The sequence below is a fragment of the Mytilus trossulus genome, chromosome 5 (genome assembly GCF_036588685.1).
Source record: "Mytilus trossulus isolate FHL-02 chromosome 5, PNRI_Mtr1.1.1.hap1, whole genome shotgun sequence".
NCBI classification, from domain to species: domain Eukaryota; kingdom Metazoa; phylum Mollusca; class Bivalvia; order Mytilida; family Mytilidae; genus Mytilus; species Mytilus trossulus.
Window position 1 is genome coordinate 67,923,593 of NC_086377.1, and position 17,606 is coordinate 67,941,198.

The window sequence follows — 17,606 nt, forward strand, 5'->3', positions numbered from 1 at the left end:
GTTTGGGCTGTTAATTCTAGCTTTTTAGATTTTTTATAATTTGGATAAATGTTTTATATTGTTATAAATCACATATGAAAAGTTAAGTCACATTGCTGAACACGAATTAGACAGCTAGTGCCCATTAATTAATAAAATTAATTGTGGAACTTGTCATTAATTATAGGGTATCATACTTGATTAATCCCCTCGCAAATGTGTCCAATCGTGGTTAACGCAAATTACATCGTACGGAAATGTATTTGGAACTATTTTTCTTATTTCCATATATAAAGCGTGTTTTATTTGTGACATACTTAGATTGATAAAAATAATTTTGATTCAGAAAAAAATACTGCTTTACCGTATTAGCCAAGACACTAAGTTTCATCATGGAAATACAATGCTTAACGTTCGTTTGAACCTTTCGTCAAAATGTAAGAGAGCACGGTTTAGTTGATGACCAACTCTCATTGCAATGCTGAAAATGACAAGATTAGAAAAAATGAAGAAATTATATCAAGTCTAAAGTTTATAATTTCAGATCCCTGCCCACTACCTAAATGTCCACTTGTACAAGTGCCAATTGGTGTTTGCTCTCGGGAGACCTTTTTCGATTTTGACGGGGTTAAATGCAAAGGCTGTCCAGAGATTTTACCATGTAATAAAGGTAAACCATGTCCATAAAAATAAAAATTACAAGTTAAGAATCTGAAGCATTCAAATCAACATGTTCATCTTTGTTTACAATGTTGTCAACTGTAAACATAACATGAAAACTAAAAACTAAAAAGTTCTGAGTATTTCTATATGGGCGTTTTTCAATAAAAACGTAACTTTCACACCTAAAACAAATGGAAATTCACTTGTCTAAAATTTAATTTCAAAAGTTATTTTGAATACCTCTATTATAGACCTGTTTGTAAACAAAAAGTGCAATCTTAAATAATCTTTAAAATGATATTATTTTCATAATTTGTGTACTGTATCGTAGGGGACTTTTGTCCCCTACGAAACTTCTTCTAAACAAACATATTGTTTGCAATTTTAAATGTTTCCTATAGACATTCCAGTTTGTTTACTTTAAAAATCTCATTGTTTTCTGAATTAGAAAACCATTTTATCGATAAAGATTAGACAGTACAACTCATGTTACGTAGTGGACATTTAAATGCGTTTCGTAGTGGACAAAACCGTTTCGTAGTGGACAAAACCGTTTCGTAGTGGACAAAAAGTTTCGTAGTTGACATCAACCCTATTATATGTTAATAAAAACATAATAAAAATTACATGAAACTAACCCTCGTTATTTGTTTTGCACGAATATAATTGAAAAAAGATTAACAAAAGACTGCATGGTAGTGGTAGTGTCTACTACGAAACGTTTTTCTCCCATACTTGTTTCGTAGGGACGTATTCGCATGGTTTTTTTTTCCACAATCCCTATATTGCAATAAGTTTCAGACTGATTGTATTCATCAAAGCATTTATTAAGCTGTACACTGATATTTTTTTCTTAAAACCAGATACTGAAGGAGATTTGATCCGTTTCGTAGTGGATATTAAAAAAAAATACGGAATCACTCTGGTCCATTTGATGTGCTCAATTTTTCTGACCCACAATTTAATTGCTGTTATAAAAGCATCACTTCTTTTGTAAGACCCTTATGTTTATATTTCTTGCAAACAAAAATTACACTGATTTTATAAAACTGTTTATTGGCAAATTTTAATGACTTCGTTTCGTAGTGAAAATTTGTGAGGGACATACCTTCTGAAATTAAAAATCCTATATTGAAAGCTGTTTATTAAAATAGGTTGGCTCTAAACATACTTTTGAATTATTAAGGAACTTATGTAAAGTAAAAATAACATTTATTTCGTCATTTTCTTTACGATATTTTAGAGTAAGAATGTTGATCAGGTGGTCTAGGGACATGCCATTTTTGGTTGTTTTGGACCATTCAGGAGTCAATATACTATCAACCCCTCTAAAAATAAACTGTTTCTTTGCTTAAAAATGTTAAATCTAATTCAATGTACTGACTGCATATGTTTTTTTTACAAAGATTAAAGTGGCTGGGACAAGAAAATTCGTTTTTATTGAAAAACGCCCATATGAATATACAATAAAATTAACGAAAAATATAAAGATTAGAAGAAAATGAATTATCGTAAGCAAAACTATATTTCATAACCTTCAATTAGTCAGCAATTTTTAAAACAAGATACATGTAGGTATGCAAACAAAAACATTGTGTAGCAATGTGTTAATCTTTAAAATTGATTTTTGTTTTCAAAATTCAGAATATATCTATAAATATCAAATACTTTTCTGTTTCTTTAAATAAATATCAGTATACATATACTAGTAATACTAATTTGTTTATGGCCAATAACAATTTTTCAGTAATACATAAATTTCTCTCGTTAAAATCAAAAACAACATTGTTACATCCACGAGCGAATCGTACAAGTTGAGATATATAAACACCGTAAGATGGTGACAAGGGAACGTCACCATCTAAAAGTGGATAATTGACGATAAGAAATGAAAGTTCATCTCTTTTATCATAAATTCTAGTATTAAGCCTTCCGTTAATATATAGATGTCATGATCGAGGAAAGGGCAGTGGTCATTGTTAGTATTAGCTTTATTTAAAGTAAGTTCAACAGGACAAATTTCTTTAGTATACATACTGAAGTCATCATTATTGAGAGCCAAAATATCATCCAAATATCTAAAAGTACTATTACATGTGTGTATCAGATATTGTTTCAACTGATTTTTGTCATCAATTGTAACTCATAACAATACAAAAATAGGTCCGCAATAAGTGGTGCACATATGTCTATATTAAATGGAAAACACATTACCAACTTTTTGCCAAATAAAAAAGGAGAAGAATAAATATTAAAATTCCAACAGAAATGTTATCATATGTATGTATTGCAGAATGTCTCCTTCCTAAGGACATTGGTCCATGTGACGCTGATATCAAAAGACACTATTACGACGCTGAGACCAAATCTTGTAAGGAATTCAGATATGGTGGTTGCGAAGGCAACAAAAATAATTTCATAACATTGGAAGCGTGTAAAAGTTCATGTAGAACAGGTAATTTAAACAATTATAGAAAATTGTAAAACTAAGTAAAGGTATTGTAGCAGCAAATTAAAGCTATTATTATTTTATTTTTATTTTTTTTTATTTTTTTTTTTTTTGGGGGGGGGGGGGGTATTCATAACACTGCATAGATTTATTGTACTTGCAAAATTAGTTCTTAAGCCCCAGTCCCACGACCACGACCGCTCTACGGTCACCGCGCTTATTCTGCTACCTCTCTTTCTACGCTTATCAAGATCTTTCTAAACTCATCACGTTTTCGCTACGTCCATACCACGAGTTATCGGATTGCAACACGGTCTTAACACGTCTATACTGCGATTATAGTACGTTCTTATCCTGCTTATACTACGTTCATACCGCGATCTCACTACGTTATCAGTAATAACGTCAACATCGTGTTCTATATCAATACCATTATATTCCTTCTATTTCTGATTATAAGACATATATCTCGGAAACAATTCGGTCATGCCACTAAAATCTTCTAGAATACGTGGGCGTGGTGGTAGGATTTGGTGTAGAGGCAGAGGGAGCTCTGATAGTAACGAATCCTGATCAAGCAGAGATTTCGGACCGACCAATCCAACCTAAATTGCAACCTTTAGCTGGTCCATTCAGCTCAAATGACGATATTTTAGTGAACGATAGCAGAGATGACACAGGTGTGTCAATAGAAATAAGTTTAAATTATCTACATGGAAATAAAGCGATCGGATTGTTTGGCAAGATGGTTAGAGCTCAGATAGACAGGTTGTTAATTTTTTAGTTTTCATTGTTGTGTTATGTAGACTTCTGTTTGTCTTCTCGTCGGCTTTTTTTTCGCTATGGCTGTGTCGCTTTGACCTTCGAGTTTGATTGGTCCTTTGGTATATGTATTCTCTCTTTTATAATTTAACACCTCCTTGCAAAAATCCAGACGCAAACTGTACATGGAGAAATTTGTGTACAGTAAAAAAATAAATAGTGACAATATATGTTTGTAGAAGCAAAGTTTTACTGGTAAATTTTTAAACCAGGGATATCGTTACCATAGATTACTTAAAACCTTTACTAAATTTTTCCATAGATATAAAGATTTAGTTTTGAAGTTTGGTTGTTCCTGTAAAAAAAATTGTTTCAAACGGGATAGCACTTCCTCATTTTTACGGAAATGTTGTTAACCGTGCCCGGAAATTTAGAAATGATCCATGTAAACTAAAAGGTTACCTATTCAACACCGTAATAAGATCATTGAATATTGTTTTCATTGGTATACATATTTATTTTGTTATCAGTAGATTGAAAGCTAACTAAATATTACTATTATGTTATATACAAATACATTTTCATGGATCTACAATCTGTCGATAACTTTAACTTGGCATTGCACAAGGTCATGTTTTTCTCTGGCTGTTTATGACGTCTTTACACTAAATCCATTTGATGTTGGATGTTTTCGGATTGCTTGTTTAGTCTTAGAGGCATGATTTATTTATTAGTTGTTAGTGGCTTTGAACTAGCTGTCAGATAACTGCGAGTACTTTCAGATCTGTTCATTGTGTCTTTTTGTGTCGGGATGTATAATTACCCGGCCACGTCCACTTGTATTTTTTTTTGTCTATCTGATGAGTTAAGCATTTTTCAACTGATTTTTATAGTTCGTTCTTATGTTGTACTGTTATACCACTGTCCCAGATTAGTGGGAGGGTTGGGACCGCGCTAACATGTTTTACCCCGCCACATTATTTATGTATGTGCCTGTCCCAAGTCAGGAGCCTGTAATTCAGTGGTTGTCGTTTGTTTATGTGTTACATATTTGTTTTTCGTTCATTTTTTTACATAAATAAGGCCGTTAGTTTTCTCGTTTGAATTGTTTTACATTGTCTTATCGAGGCCTTTTATAGCTGACTATGCGGTATGGGCTTTGCTCATTGTTGAAGGCTATACGGTGACCTATAGTTGTTATAGGCAATCATACCACATCTTCTTTTTTATATTATGAGAGTTAATCAGAGCTGCCCACTTTTTTAGAGAATCGTGTAGCAGTCATGTTAACTAGTGTATGGCCTTGTAGAGATCGACGAGTGGTCGAATATGGCCGCGTTGAAACCGGATATTGTTCGAGTTGGTCTGGGATGAAAAAAACATAAAAAGTCGCAGTGATCATTAAGCTATCGGGCATTTGTTGAGTTAATCTTGACCACATATCGTACAGGTTGTTGTTGATCTGGAAATTATCGGATATTGTCGAGAAAAGATCGAAATTATCGAGTACTGATCGGTAAACTATTTGTGTTCCCACCAAACTCGATCTCTACACGGTCCTTTCCCGATCAATTCGGCCGCATCTCGACGAATTTTCGATCTCTTCTCGAGTGATTGGCTTCTCGATCCTTACTCGAATGTTTTTGACATGTCAAAAACTCTCGGGTTGAAAGTCAGATCGATGACGACCAAGGTAGACCACCCCGTGTGAACCTAGCTTTTCGCTAATCTCTCGCTACGACTGTACAGCGACCTTTGCGATCTTACTACGACCTTTGTGCACTCTTACTACGCTTCTATGACGACCTGGTTTCACCACGACTGCACCACGATTATTTTGAACATGTTCAAAGTTGGCCACGCTCATCACGATCTCGAATACCTCACCACGATCGTTCTCCGATTAGCAAAATTTTCATTTATTTCACACATCGTAGCGCTATCGTGGCTTAGCGGGACTGCGATATTAACAATTTCATAATTCATAAGTTTGTAATACGTGGCATTATATGATTTTGAAATTATTTTTTAACAAATTATTTTTTTGCTTTTTTAATGGGACCAGCGTACGTTGTTCAAATCTTCCAGTCCAATTTTCTTCTTTCAAATTAATCGACAAATTAGTAAATTCGACATCCATGTTCTCTGATTGATAACAGTACAGAAAGAATATATTTTCGATAAAAATGAGAATAACCGATGCAGGATATTTGACCATATGGACCATTCTTGCGTTTAACGATTGCCTTCGGAATTGATTTTTTTTTGGCGTAGTAAAAGAAAAAGGGTTCTGCAAAGAACATAATTAATTTATAAATAGTTTTGCTTTTTTCTCATTTATTTTTGTTTATAAAGATAAGCAGAAGTGGGCGAATTGTCAAATCTATTCAAAATATAACAGAAACACGATCATGATGTTGCCTATAGATTGCTGTATGTCCTTAATTCAAAAATGCTGCTTTTATACAGATTATCATACACATTTCCTTTGTGTGAAACAGTTACCGCATACCCTTATTATAAATTAATTCTAGAGAATAACTCCATGAATCTTTTTAGAGCCTTGTCCACAAGTGAAATGTTCCAACAGATGTCCATATGGGTTTCAGACAACCACCGATGGCTGTCCAACGTGTATATGTACGACAAGTAGGTTTGCTTAATATGTTTCGTTCATTATAAAATTTTGAGTTTTATGGTTAACAAAAGTGCAATGTTACAAATTTACAGTAATATAACGTCTAAATATTCCGCTGTGTTTTATTGAGTAGACTTACTATCTGCCATCGAACATGCGCACTGATGTAATACAGTGACTTAATGATTTATTTTGATATTTAACGAAATCTGAAGTTAAATATAACTTGAAGCAGCACACTGTCCTTGTGACAAAATGTATCAAGAGTGTGTACTGTAAATTTGTAACATTGCACATTATAATCAGTCTGTTCCGAATCATATTAAACTGTAAGTATTATTACGATTTTTCAAGAATGGACACAAAAGTGAGAATAATTATTGCAATAAGTAAATTAGCATACATATATATATATATATATATATATGTATATACAACTCGTCTAAACATCAACCCAACAATGTAAGATCTGTAAATTTGCTTTCGCAAATTTTTGGTTCTTCCCTCGCCGGGATTCGAACCAATGCTACTGTGATATCGTGACACCAAATCGCCTGCACTGCAGCCGTCCCGCTAGACCACACGACCACCTGGGCTCTCAAAAAAAGAGCTTTCGGTGGCCATATGTTACCTTTCCGCGTCAGTTTTAGTCTAGCGGCGTACTACAGTACATGATATATAAGGCATGAAGATGTTATTGTTACAGATCAGCTAAATTATCTATAGTAAATGATCCTACAAATTAATGTAAGATACAGTCACAGAAAATAATTATATTCATAAGTACGTCTGAGTCAGTGACAACCCTACAACAGATGTATCCATCGGATCGCCATCAATGATGGTGATACATGGCTGTGTACATAATGTATATACAACTCGTCTAAACATCAACCCAACAATGTTAGATCTGTAAATTTGCTTTCGCAAATTTTTGGTTCTTCCCTCGCCGGGATTCGAACCCATGCTACTGTGATATCGTGACACCAAATCGCCTGCATTGCACTGCAGCTAGACCACACGACCATCTGGGCTCTACATATATAGCAATCGTCACCAAATATTCGCTTATATAAAAACCTCAAAATAAATTCTGAATTTGCAGTACTGTGATTGGATAGAAATGACAACGAATCACAGAACTGTTGATCTGGCTTTCTTACACACAATGAGTTCATATGAACTGTACCAACTATTATGTTAATTCATTATTTTACTTTTTTACTGTTAATTTTTTTTTATTTTGAACGCTTTGAGGAAATACTGCACGTCAAAACATTTGGCCTTTCCATGATAGCTGTCTGGTGAAATTTAATGCGACAGTTCCCCAATAATATATTAATGTACGAGTATTTTTTGCAATCATGCCTTTATTTGTTTATTAGCAGAGTAACGTTAAAAACACGTATGCATAGGTTATACCTTACTCAACAACAAATGAAACGCATCAACTTTTTTTTCTTTTTCTGTGTATTCGTTTATGACAATATATAACTTTATAGATATGATATAAGAGAAGCACATACGACGATACAAAATAATCACTTTTATGTTAATTTCTTTATATCTATTTATAATTCAGAATGTCCTCAAGGAAAACCTTTGCCTAGGCTGAACTGTGGACTGATACCTAACCCTGATAAATGCCCAAAGGGATATTTTTGTAGTGTAGATGAAATAGATCGTTTTGCAGTGTGTTGCAGAGGTAAATGACTGTACATATATGTGGCAAACGATAAATGTAGTGTGATTTAACTTTTAGTTTAATTTGCGGATGCATTTGCAAGACAACAAATTTTATTGTAATCAACCTAAAAAGAGTCTAACAATGCCATTTGTGTCTGCTTTAAAATTCAGGTCGAGGTTCATAGGATAATTATATATACTTGACAGGCAATTAGTTAAGGATGTTTTGGAATTCGTGTCAAATGTTCGGACTCCTTGGTGTTTTTCCATGCAATACAAGGTAACATATTTTGCCCCATAACACCCATTTATGTTTTCATATAAGACTTAATAGCTCATGAAAAGTCATTTTCCAAAATTTTAGAAGATTCTTGATTTTCTTTCTTTTGTTTTGAGACCCAAATAATATCAATGCAAATATTAGGTAAAAGTCCGAGTCAGCCTTTTCCCACCATATTTTAAATCTCAAATATCTCTAAAGGAGGTCCATGTCCTATCAATATTGTTAGCTTATTTTTATCCTTAACGAATGCTCTACAGGCTTATACTATCAATTGTTTTTCTCCTAACCTCATCTAAATACATCCTTAAGTCTAAAGTTGTTATTTCAACTCTCATCTATCTTAATATTGTAATTCACTAATAAAATGTTTTCATTCAGAAATGGTTTTTTTTGTTTTAGATCCGTGCTTTCCCCCTCCCCGTTGTCCACAACCTCCAAGGGGCCCACCAGGAACCTGTCCCCCGCAATGTGTTTATGAGTACGCAATAGTTAATGGGAAAAGTTGCAGAGTGGCGTGTAAACTTGGGCCAGTAGGACCTAAGGGAGAACCAGGAAAGCCATGTCCTCCATCATTAGTAAGTATATTATCTTGGGGTATTAATGCGAATCGATTTGTTTGTGTATTCATAAGAGCAGGTCGAATGAAACGATGTGTACATTAACAATCAATAGAAGATTGTCGTCGTCCGTAAACTTGTGAACTTTTAAAAAATCCCTTTCGTTCAAAATGATTTTTTATTTAATAAGATATCTTTTTTCATGTCTATTTGAAAAATCTATATCTATAAATAGTCTTTGCTGTCTTATTCGAGCTAGAACATATGGATGAATAGCTTACTCTTGCTTATAATATATATGTGTGTGTGTATTTATAGTCCGACGGATTCTTGTCAAGATCTGTCCACCAACAGTCTCCACTCTACTACTGTTACGAATCACAGTTTATGACTTAACTCAGTAAATACCTGACGTGTCGAAATTGCATTTAATTGATAAATTCAACAACACTTACCGTTATCTTGATGATATTTTTTTGTTAAATAATCAAGAATTTTCTCAACATACTGCTGAAATTTACCCAAAAGAACTTACTTTAAATAAATAAAATTTATTCGGTAATAACTGTCCTTTCCTGGATTTAGGTATTTCGGTTTTAAACGGGAACCTCCACACTACAATTTACGACAAAAGAGAGATTTTTCGTTCCCTATTGTTGATTTTTCATTTTTAGATGGTGATGTTCCTTTGGCACCATCTTACGGTGTTTATATTTCACAACTATGCCCGTGTCTGTTGTGGCATTTTTTTATTTTAACGAACGCAACTTATGTATTACTGGTAAATTATTAAACCAGAGATATCGTTATCATAAATTACTTAAAACTTTTACTAAATTTTTCCATAGATATAAAGTTTTGGTATTGAAGTTTGGTTTTACCTATAGAAATTTTATTTCAAACGGGATAGCACATCCTCATTTTTACGGAAATGTTGTTAACCGTGCCCGGAAATTTAGAAATGATCCATGTAAACTTGTCGCTCCTTTAAATAAACTTCTTCTAAAAGGTTACCTATACAACACTGTAATAAGATCATTGAATATTGTTTTTATTCGTATAAATGTTGATTTTGTTAATATCAGTAAATTAAAAGCTAACTAAATATAACTAGTATGTTATATACATATACATATTCATGGATCTACAATTTGTCGATACCTGTTACTTGACATTGCACAAGGTTATGTTTTTTTTCTGGCTGGTTATGACGTCTTTACACTAAATCCTTTGGATGTTGGATGTGTACGGATTGATCGTTTAGTCTTAGATGCATGATTTTTTTATAAGTTGTTAGTGGCTGTGAACTAGATGTCATATAACAGCGAGTACTCTCAGATCTATTCATTGTGTCTTTTTTTGTCGGGATGTAAAAGTACCCGGCCACGTCCACTTGTATTTTTACTCATCTGATGAGTTAAGCCTTTTTCAACTGATTTTAATAGTTCGTTTTTATGTTGTACTGTTATACCACTGTACCAGGTTACGGGGAGGGTTGGGATCCCGCTAACATGTTTAACCCCGCCACATTGTTTATGTATGTCCCAAGTCAGGAGCCTGTAAATTCAGTGGTTGTCGTTTGTTTATGTGTTACATATTTGTTTTTCGTTCATATTTTACATAGATAAGGACGTAAGTTTTCTTGTTTGAATTGTTTTAGGTTAAACATATTTATTTATAGTGGATTGGGAAACAAGTTTTGCAACTTATATTAATCCCTTTCCACTTTGCGGGTGCGAGTGCTGCCTTGTAGCGGCATTAGCCTACTCTTTTTCGAAATCTACAAGGGTGTCTTTAACGTGCAAGAGATGTGGCTCTCTCTTAACACGGGTCAGCCATTTATCGTCCCTTTCCGATGGACTATCATCGTTTCCTCAAGACCATACTCGCAGATGGTGTCAAGGGAGAGCCGAAAATTGAATTGTTTTGCATTGTCTTATCGGGGCCTTATATAGCTGACAATTCGGAATGGGCTTTGCTCATTGTTGAAGGCCGTACGATGAGCTATAGTTGTTCAATGTCTGTGTCATTTTGGTCTTTTGTGGATAGTTGCCTCATTAGCAATCTTACCACATCTTTTTTATACGTTTTTTTGTTTTCACCATATAAAGAGAAAAATAGTTTTCCATACACTGAATTTTAACATCAATCAATCGGTTTAAAAAAAAAATTGGTATGCTTGCAAATTAAACACTCTTCATCAGAGAGCAAATGACATAGACGTTAACAACTATAGGGAACCATATGTCATTCAACATTGATCTAAGCTGAAAACATTGAATAAAAAACACACATCGAATGAAAGGTGTGTTTCTTTTATTTTCTTCTAAACTAAAGGTTTTATCCATATACATTCCGTGAGCCCTATTTTTTTTTTAAAGTTTTCAAACTGTTTCGAATCGAGGTAAGTTATGCATCTTTTCAGCCCTTTTTGTAATGTGCTTATTGGTAAACCTACGTATATAGATACTCATAATATATGGTATATTTATAGTAGTTGGTCCATAGTACATCAGCAAAATCAAACCAAATACATATATTAATTGATTTTTTAATCATTTGACAAACTTTAAAAAAAAAAAGCAACAAACATTTTTATTACTTTAAATTTCATTCGTATAACAATTCTAAGTTTGGCCCATAGGTTCTAGCAGGAGAACGCTCTTTGTAATGTTTTGGTCGAACGGTAGGGTTAGTTTTTTTTTCAGAAAAATAATAATATTTACAAATCCAACAACACAAACATTAACTATCTAATCCCCTTTCCTTTCATAAATTTGACCTACCGAATTAAACTATTTACAGATTTGTTATCTCATAAGCAACGTGCCACATGTTGAGCAGGATCTGCTTACTCTTCCGGAGCACCTGAGATCACCCCTAGTTTTTGACGGGGTTCGTGTTGTTTATTCTTTAGTTTTCCATGTTGAGTCGTGTGTGTGCTATTGTTTGTCCTTTTATAGCCATTGCGTTGTCAGTTATTTTCGATTTATGAGTTTGACTGTCCCTCTGGTATCTTACGTCCCTCTGTTATGACCTTTTCAATTATATATGAAACTCTTAGTGTTTTAAAAAAAAAACAGTAGACACAAAACTGGTGTAGTATAACCTTTTATGAGACATTTATTTTGATATAAAAAGAAAAATGTGGGGACATATTTTACCCTGTATTTGTAGGAAAAACACAAAGAAGTCAAACATATGACAAAAATATCCAAACCTGACCTTTTGATCTGTTAATACATCCTTAAAGCAATTGATAAGTTTGTACAACTAAGTAACGGTTCAATCGACTAAGAGTAAAATAATGGTTAGCTGATAAAAAAAATGCACGCATTTAAAGGAAAATCAACAATATGGAGACTGTAATCTGCATATCATTTTAGTGTAGTGACGGAATAGCGGAACCAAAACCACCACCTCCTCGAGCTCCTTCTCCTCAAAAAGGTAAGTTAAACACCATAACAAATAGTAAACAAGGAGAATGATGTTGTAGGATTGCATATGAGACATGAGACCAAAGGATACATTTGATGACTACTATATGGCACTGTACGGCGTTCAGAAATGAGCATAGCAATATAGATAAAAACAAAAACTATAATATCTATATAATTAGTTATCAAAATTATGACCGCCGTTGATAGTAATCTTAAAATTAATGGAAAATAATAAATACAATGTATACTTTATCAATAGTATATTTACGTTCATATTATAATGAACGTACATATAATATGACAATAAGGGTCGGTTGAAGACAAAACTTTACGCCAAAAGAGATGATTTCAGCTTTCCAATTGTGAACTTTCCATTTCTAAGTTGCAACATTCCAGCAGCACCTGCATACGGGGTATATATCTCCCTATTGATACGATATTCCGGTGCTTGCATTTCCTATCATGATTTTCTTGATAGAGGGTTGCTGCTCACAAGGATGCTATTAAACCAAGAGTTCCAAATGGTGAAGTTGAAATCATCCCTTCGTAAATTTTACGGACGCCATCACGAGTTGGTTGACCGTTATGGAATAACCGTTTCACAAATGATATCGGATATGTTCCTTACGTCGTAACTACAATCCCCTTCCCTTTCATGAATTTGACCTACCGAATTAGACTATTTACCGGATTTGTAATCACATAAGCAACACGACGGGTGCCGCATCTGCTTACCCTTCCTGCGCACCTGAGATCACCCCTAGTTTTTGGTGGGGTTTCGTGTAGTTTATTCTTTAGTATTCTATGTTGCGTCATGTGAACTATTGTTTTTCTGTTTGTCTTTTTAATTTTTAGCCATGGCTTTGTCAGTTTGATTTGGATTTATGAGTTTGACTGTCCCTTTGGTATCTTTCGTCCCTCTTTTATACAGAAAAAGCGAAATAATTGTCCTGTCCCCCAATTAATTTTTACAGTCGCAAATGGTGTCAAGGAAGAACCGAAAATTCATGATATTAAGCTGGAAGCTGATTGTCCACTCTTGTGTCATTGTGGGTAGATATATTATGCAAACTCGACACCACTTGATGCAAGCAATACCAAATCAACAACGTTATTAAGGAATAACAGTACTGTAGTCGAAGAGTTGCCACCGTCAATTGTAGATTTGACGGTCGCAAATGCAGTTTTACTGGCGACGCGTAGCGGTGACAGTTAAACGGAGATTTGCGACCATCAAATCAAAATTGACGGTGACAACTCTTTAACTACAGTACTGTTATTCAGATTCTAATGTATTACAAACAGAAAAAATACGATAAAACTTGAAAAAATGTCCAAATTTGACAAAAAGAAAAAAATCAGCGAAACTTCATGAATGATTTTGGCACAAATGAAAACTTATATACTGGAGGTTATAACGTTACTGTACGCTTCAAATTCGGATAAAATTACATTAAAACGGCGAATTCGAGGTAGGTGTTGTTTTATTTTCGATTATTTAGTAGTAATCGAACATTTGTTGATTCAATCAATTCAAAATGGCGGGTCCCTCCTTTGTTACGCTTGGTCAATTGTGGATTTGACGGCAACTTTTAGCCAATGAAATAATTTGTTACATCCAAAATGTATTAGAATCAGTAATCGATGTACGATAGGAGATGATTTGAAGAGTTTCAAAAGACTAACGTATACATGGACATCGGTCGTTTCTCGTTAAAAGTCTAAAATGAAATGAAAAAAATCAATTCATGTTTTTAGATATGCAAGTATTTTGCTTTGGTATCATACGATAATTTTTTTTTGCAGATCGATGCGATCCCCCACCACGTTGTCCAAGACCTGACAGGAGTCCTCCAGGTGAATGTCCTCCAAAGTGTATTTATGAGTATGAAACTGTTAACGGAAAACGTTGTAAAGTGGGATGTCACCTTGGGGAAAAGGGACCACTGGTACAACAAGGAGAAAGGTGTCCACCGAGAATGGTATTAAATTTCTTTTCGTTTTTCTGTTAGAATTGTCTTCGATTTTGTCTTGAATTGTTATATTTTTAAGACAATTTTATTGAGGACAAATTAATTACGAGATGTTATTACTTTTAATTATAGAACTTCACTATAAGAGAACAGTTATTTGATAGATGGCACCAAATTGATCTCTTGTGATTATTCAATGCCGTCCAGTTGTATTATAGTTCTGAAAGAGAACTAAGGAAATTCGGCAAGAATATTTTAATCTTTATTAGTTAAACCCAAAATAGAACCAACCTTGCTTAGAGCGATTCTCAAACTGATTTTTCTTAGCGTTTTCCAGTTGGTTATCTCCGAAGATGTACTACTTACATGACTTAGGCTCTAGTTCTTCAATTGTTTTGTTATATTCCAAGAGGTATTAAACGTATCAGTGTCATTTATATGTAAGTGTTCCCTCTTGTAAAATATTATTGAAATTTTGTTTATGTATATGGTTTGGAAGTCATTTCTTTAAATAAGACCAGTATAACACAGCTACCATCTTTAAATAGAAAGATTTTAAGACATTTCCAATCTCTTCCTCATCGTACGGCTGTAGCTGTAATACACCTCTTGATTGGTGGACTCTCAATAGCAGTATACAAAAAGCAATTGTCTTTTCTTCACAATTTACTTTATTCGAATTCTGACGACTGTGCTAGTAATTCCATCGGAAAACTCCACCAGCAATGGCACCGACCCAGTGGTTGTAAATAAACTCATCATAGATACCAGGATTAAATTTTGAATTGACGTCAGACGCACGTTTCGTCTAAAAAAGAGTCATCAGTGACGCTCGAATCCAAAAAAGTAAAAAAAAATCCAAATGAAATACAAAGTTGAAGAGCAGTGAGGACCAAAGTTCCTTAAGGAAGCTTATACTATGAGAAGATATGCATTGATATACGGACTGTGTAGAAAATATACAATTGCGTAACAAAAATGAATACATATTTTGAATTATGCAATAGTTAATTTAAATAAAATGCGGAAACTGAAATCATTCACAGATTAACGGGCTATAACAATGATATGGACCTAAATGCGTATTTTCATATTCTATATATTAAAGCTAGATAGATTATTTTTATGCCCCACCTACGATAGTAGAGGGGCATTATGTTTTCAGGTCTGTGCCTCCGTTCGTTCGTCCGTCTGTGCGTCCGTTCGCTTCAGGTTAAAGTTTTTGGTCAAGTTAGTTTTTTGAAGAAGTTGAAGCCCAATCAACTTGAAACTTAGTACACATGTTCTTAATAATATGATCTTTTTAATTTCAATGCCAAATTATAGTTTTGACCCCTATTTCATGGTCCAATGAACATAGAAAATGATAGTGCAAAGTTCAGGTTAAAGTTTTTGGTCAAGGTAGTTTTTGTTGAAGTTGAAGTTACATCAATTTGAAACTTAGTACACATGTTCCCTATGATATAATCTTTCTAATTATAATTCCAAATTAAAGTTTTGATCCCAATTTCACGGTCTACTGAACATAGAAAATGAAAGTGGGAGTGGGGCATCCGTGTACCATGGACACATTATTGTTTATTTGAAATTTAATTTCGATATTTATGAATTAAGTAAATTATTTGAAAAAAGGTTAATCGACTTTTTCATAAATAAAAATCAGTATCAATGTTGGTAGATTTATGCATTTAACATGAAAATACACACATCCAAAGCAGACAAAATTGATTTTGTTCTCAAAATTGTGAACCGAAATTCTTTTAATTTACGATGCTTAACTATATAGCGTTGCAAAAACTTCTTTTTTGCAATGAAAGAGAAATGCATGACTCTCATAGTAAAAACATTATTATTTAACTTAGTGTTGCACGATTTGGCATATCAGACTGAATATAATTTCGATAATTTGTATTAATTTAAGTGTCAAGACGTAGAAAATGAACCAATAGGACCGCGAGATCCAGTAGAGAGAACACCATCACGTAATTGTTTTTATTAGTATTTTTATTATTATCTAATGACGTTTGTGATCTTGGAATAATATAATGTTCTATTTATTAGTGAACAAAGTAACTATTGTAAAATTGCCTATTCATATTTACTCAACGATTTAAGCTTTCTGAAATGAAAAAGATATCACAGATATATGATAAAATAACTTTAGTTATAGTCCCTTACTGTTGAAATACAAAATCAGAACTTAAGGGACCATGTATATAATATTACTCTTTTACTGTTGTTCTCCACCTCTCTTTCTGCAAACCTCTTAGATTTAACCAAATATGATATACATATATTTTTACTTACAGCTGCTTTTATAAAGCGCGACAACTGTCCACCGAATTCTGACGACAGGATTTGCTATTATTATGACAGGAAATGTACGGATGATTCATCGTGTGCGAAGGGAAAGAAGTGTTGTAAACAGGGATGCAGTCATGTTTGTGTTAAATCAGTGTAAAGATGACCGTGAAACATTTATACGATGGTGTTATATACATGACACTAGATTACACATTGTTTTATCCAAAACAGATCAATAAACGTGTATTACTAGTTTTCATGATTCGTTTCTCTATTTCCTGCTATGATAGCAAACAAATGTTCTTGCAGTACACCTTATTTGTGTTACATACTGTGAGATCCTCAAACTTCCCGTGTTTTCTTATTATACCCCACGCAACGACTTGCGGAGGGTATAATGTTTTTGACCCGTCCGTCCGTCCGTCCGTCAGTCCTGTTTCTTGTCATCGCAACTCCTCTCAAACCACACAACAGAATTTCACGAAACCTTTTCAGATAGTAAGGACATACTATGTAGTTGTGCATATTGACGGGAAATTGCGATTCAATTTTTTTTCTAGGAGTTATGCCCCTTTGAACTTATTTACTATAATGTACTACTGTAACAGTTTGTCATCGCAACTCCTCTCAAACCACACAACAGAATTTCACGAAACCTTTTCAGATAGTAAGGACATACTATGTAGTTGTGCATATTGACGGGAAATTGCGATCCAATTTTTTTTCTAGGAGTTACACCCCTTTAAATTTATTTGCTTCAATGTACTTCTGCAACAATTTGTCATCTCAACTCCTCTGAAAACACACAACAGAATTGACAATGTCCGATGACAATGTGGGGACGTGGGGTATGTGAGCGTGCTCACTAAGGT

General features: G+C 33.8%; 1 protein-coding gene and 1 long non-coding RNA gene across 2 annotated transcripts; both read left to right on the forward strand.

Moving 5' to 3' along the window:
- Positions 1 to 438: 438 nt before the first annotated feature.
- LOC134718237 (uncharacterized protein ZC84.1-like) lies at positions 439 to 12,445 on the forward strand (the record flags this gene model as incomplete). The annotated part of the gene is made up of 6 exons (XM_063580731.1): positions 439 to 649; positions 2,936 to 3,097; positions 6,413 to 6,502; positions 8,074 to 8,196; positions 8,860 to 9,035; positions 12,404 to 12,445. Coding segments are annotated over exons 1-6 (804 nt in total), but the record flags the coding sequence as incomplete, so codon positions are not given.
- Position 12,446: 1 nt separating this feature from the next.
- On the forward strand, positions 12,447 to 16,915 carry LOC134719114 (uncharacterized). The gene is made up of 4 exons (XR_010107509.1): positions 12,447 to 12,464; positions 14,264 to 14,439; positions 16,352 to 16,412; positions 16,740 to 16,915. It is a non-coding gene; the product is annotated as an uncharacterized LOC134719114 (long non-coding RNA).
- The last annotated feature ends 691 nt before the right edge of the window (positions 16,916 to 17,606 follow it).